At 37.8% G+C, this 4,341-nt stretch overlaps 1 protein-coding gene across 1 annotated transcript; it reads left to right on the plus strand.

Annotated features, from left to right (window-relative positions):
- Positions 1-491: 491 nt before the first annotated feature.
- LOC116737150 (THAP domain-containing protein 6-like) lies at positions 492-2,698 on the plus strand. Its single transcript, XM_032590162.1, has 5 exons — positions 492-704; positions 1,083-1,275; positions 1,406-1,519; positions 1,732-1,873; positions 2,625-2,698. The coding sequence occupies exons 1-5, from the start codon at positions 625-627 to the stop codon at positions 2,696-2,698; spliced, it is 603 nt and encodes a 200-aa protein (XP_032446053.1). The 5' UTR covers positions 492-624.
- The last annotated feature ends 1,643 nt before the right edge of the window (positions 2,699-4,341 follow it).

A 4,341-nucleotide genomic window follows, 5' to 3' on the forward strand; every position in this document is an offset into this window, starting at 1 on the left:
AATTAAAAGTAAACTATGTGTATCAATTTGGTAACTCTTCAGGTCACATAGTGCCCTTGAAGTAGCTCTCAGTTACAAAAAGGTTGATGACTCCTGCTGTAAAGGAATATTGAAGGAAAAATAAACTTTATTATGCTCACTTTAGGAGCTCCGTATATTTTAGACTTTTTACCTAAATATAAATTACTTAAAAGCAATTTTGTAATGTTTTATGCTCGATAATTTTATCATTTTAAACAGTAGACTACAATTGAAAAGGTTTTCCAAAAGGCAACAGGAATACAGCATTTGTGTATCTGCCCACGAATAGCTGAAAGCTGCGAATACTTGAGATGCCCCCTTTAAAAATGCTTATAGTAGCCTATTTTTATAGTTCAAAACACCAAATATATGTTCATTCGTATTTGTAACCACGGTGGAAGCCATCTTGGCACTACCGCAGAAGCTAACCTCCTCTCCGCTGTGAGTACAGCCAATCAGGAGCAAGGAATTATCATAATTCATAGAAAAATCCATAGACATAATATAAGGGTAGACGCCGCATTGGCCGCTCCGGCGCAGGAAATACGGCGGCCATCTTAGAGCGGTATACCCTCGTACTTTGCTGAACCAAAACAACAGAAGATGCCTCAGTTCTGCTCGGCTTATTCGTGTTTAAATCTACGAACTGTTGATGTCAGGGACCAGGGGATAACTTTTCACAAGTAAGAATGACATATTATTGTTAGTATGTTGTGAATGTAATATTACTGTACTGTATTTATGCCCACCAGCGAAATGACAGCAAATGTTAGCTATCGGTCTTCAGCCGGAGATTTGATGACAGGAATATGTTTCAAACAGGCCTACTCACAATTTCAGTAGCTTTGTTTAATTATCATTATCAACAAATTTTAATCAAATTTGGAGTTTTATGTTCTTTAAAATATGAAGATCAAAAATAGTGAGTGTAACGTTTTTCTGAATGCTCAGCTTAAGCAGGCAACAAGGCTCCTTAGTTTCAACCGTTGCAAATAACATGGACCTCATTCGGACAATGTTTTTGTGTACACACTCCCAGATATCACCTTTTTGTTTTAAAGGTTTCCAAAAGATAAAGAGAGGAGGAAGAGGTGGGAAATAGCTTTGAGGAGGGATGGATTCACTGCAAGTGATTCATCTGTACTATGCAGTGAGCATTTCAAAACGAAGGATTTTGACAAAACAGGTCAGATTGTCAGACTGAGAGCTGATGTGATACCATCAATTTTCAGCTTCCCAGTTCACCTTCAAAGAGTAGGTGCATTATTAAAAGTTCATTAGCATTCATAAATGTGCATAATGTTAGCCTTAAGGGATATATGTGTGTTTATGTACAGGTAGTATATACTGTGAAGTCCATATTCATAAGGTTTTTACATTTAAGGTTGAAAACTACAGAACTACAATAACCTCCACAAAAGCCCAAAGTAGTGAGTATGTGGCCTCTCCAGATGACCCAGAAACTTGTAGTTCAGACCTGCAACCTCAGTCTAATGATGTGAGTATTTTTTCTATTGTAAATATCATATCATAATGGTCAAGATCATATTAAAATCTAAATTATTTTCTAACCCTCATGTTGAATGTTCTCACAAATAAAACAAATAAAACCAACATAGTTGAAGACACACACAGTGCTGCTGTCGTCTGAAAGAAAGTGTGCCATAGTGATGTCTAAGTGATGGGTGATGTCCATCTCTCTGTCTTTAGGATCATTGCTATGCTTTGCCAGCTTCTCTTACCGCTGTCACTGCAAAACATAAGAGAGCGTTGGCAAGAGTGGAATATCTGGAGCGGGACAAGAAAAACACCATGGCCAGAGAGAAGAGGGCAAAGACCACAGCAAAGTCACTTTTTATATATATATATATATATATATATATATATATATATATATATATATATGTGTGTATGTATAAGGCTATTAGATTGTGTAAAAATGTAATGAATATGTAAATACTGTCACAACAGATAAGTATGCATGTGTGTATGTGTGTATATATGAGATTATCGGAATATATACATAATGTGTGTGAATAAATTGCATCTTTGGTTGTATCTTGCAAAACATGTCATACTTTAAAACATTGTATTCCACCAAAATTATTTAAATATGCTAAACTATACGTTCCTATACATGCAATTTTAATAGCTGTATGCCTAAAATTTAATTGTGTGACAATGTGATTACTATTCAGCGTGTTATGATCTATTAAATGCGCTGATCCTTTATTGTGCCTGCCAAATATATAAGGCTGAGTGGAGTGGTATACCGCTCCAAGATGGCCGCCCTAAATCTCGTCAGCTCCAATAGGCGAGAGCGGCCCATGAGGCGTCTATCCATATATTATGTCTATGGAAAAATCAGCCAATAGGTGAATCTGTGAATACGGAACAGTGAACAGGCAGCATATGACGTCTTACATGCGTCATATATTACATGTAAAGGTACTAAGCTGTATGCTAGCTTCTGCTTGCTAACGAAGACATGGATAGCTAACGAGAATGTTTTACTTCGCTATACAAAATAAACAATAACTTTGCTATTTTCAGGAAAAATACTGTTAAAATTAGCTTACCTTTCACTCATTCTTGTAACTCAGAGCAGGCTAACGTCAAATGGTGGGACAGGGGGAAAGGCCTTCGAACTCCAGACATCTCCGTCCTCAAGTGGTGAAGAGCAGGATTCAAACGCATGGAGGTGAAAACAAACAATTTTACTTAAATAAATGAATAAATAAATTAAAACTTAAAAATACTGGTTGGAATACCGGGATGATCTGCCCAGCTGAGCTGAAACAGGAAGCAGGTGGTTGATTAAAAGCAAATGTAGTCCACACTCCTTACCGGTTGGTGGCGGTAATGCTTGCCTAACCGCCAATAATTCTTAAGAAGAAGATTAAAAGCAAGGGTGTAGCTGTGAGAGAAGGCAAGTCACTGAAGGTGAACTGAGGACAAGGGAGGAATGGTCGTTTGACAACACAAAAAAACAAGGAAGCAGAATGTGAATTTATCTGAAAGAACAAAAGAAAAAATAAAGCAAAACACAAACCCGAAGAACACTGACATTATCTCGGACAGAAACCAGGCTAAACGTGTTGAGTTTTTAACATTTTCTATTATTATTCCTAGCCACTTGAAAGGCTTTGAGACAAGTAAGTCAGGGGACAAAAAGGAAATTACAACCCGGGGATTGCTGCATGGCTATAAAACAAATATGAAGAGCACAAATAGGGATATAGAGCCAGTCTGGTTGCTGAGAGTTTGAATACAAAAACAAATCAGTGTTGCACTTTTGAAATTTAAATTTAGAGACGACGATGTAGTGGTCAACATGGTTACATCTGGTGACAATTTTTATTAAGCTGTGAACGTATTCAGTTAAGACTTAAGCATAGTGAGAGGTTAGAAACAAAAATGAAATGAAACAAATCTTGCGTTCCATAAGTATTTCAGCCCTTTTTTTTTATTATTATTTTGTGTTGGAGTTCCCTGTGAGAGGTTAAAGGATCACTTTGACATTATGTCAGTGTGCACCTGCATCTGAGAGCTAATGACCCTCCTGTGTGTATGTGTAGTGTCAGGTCGACCCGTGCTGTGTGTTTACTGTTAAAACAACGGTGCCCTGCCCGCTGTCACCGAAATAAGATCCATTTCATGACGCTCCGGCTCGTGTTCCTACTCCAGGTTCTTGTTGATGACAGAAACATGTAAATAAATGGAACGACGTTACATTTCTCAAAATGAAATGCGCTCAATTCTAAGGGCCGGGGTTAAAGGATGCTAGGTTTTCTTCATGTAGCGTCTTCGCAAAGTGTTCACACCACTTGAAATTTCCGCATTTTGTCATGTTACAGCAATAAACTTTAAAAATATTTATTGGGATTTTGTGTGATGGAGCACCAAAAGGTGGGAGAGGTTGAAGAGGAAAATACTAAATTTGCATATTTTATTTAAAAAAAAACATAAATTAAACCTGAAGTGTTCAGCTCTCCTCGATTTTCCGTCTGTGTTTCACTATGGGTCTTTTGGACTATGTTTTCTACAAAGTTTGCACACGTTGAAACTGAACGGCTTCCCTATTTGTATTAGCAGTCAGACTGGGCTCAGATCACCTTTGAGGATTAAGTCTCACTAGATTCTCAGTTAGATGGAGATCTGGACTTTGACTGGATACTCCCATAGCATACTTCCGCCTCCACCGTGGTTCACCCTGGATACGGTGAGTTCAGGGTGACGTGTAGTGTTGGTTTTCTGCATCACATGCCCTTTCTTAAGTGTAAATTAATAAGCTTAACTTGGTCTCATCTGGTCACATGT

Source organism: Xiphophorus hellerii, chromosome 17 (genome assembly GCF_003331165.1).
Source record: "Xiphophorus hellerii strain 12219 chromosome 17, Xiphophorus_hellerii-4.1, whole genome shotgun sequence".
NCBI classification, from domain to species: domain Eukaryota; kingdom Metazoa; phylum Chordata; class Actinopteri; order Cyprinodontiformes; family Poeciliidae; genus Xiphophorus; species Xiphophorus hellerii.

Excerpts from the sequence above, each read along its gene's own strand:
- LOC116737150 (XM_032590162.1), top strand. The coding sequence starts at position 625 with ATGCCTCAGTTCTGCTCGGCTTATTCGTGTTTAAATCTACGAACTGTT. Across the intron at positions 705-1,082 it reads CAGGGGATAACTTTTCACAA|GTTTCCAAAAGATAAAGAGA; the intron begins GTAAGAATGACA and ends TTTGTTTTAAAG. Across the intron at positions 1,276-1,405 it reads TCCCAGTTCACCTTCAAAGA|GTTGAAAACTACAGAACTAC; the intron begins GTAGGTGCATTA and ends TTTACATTTAAG.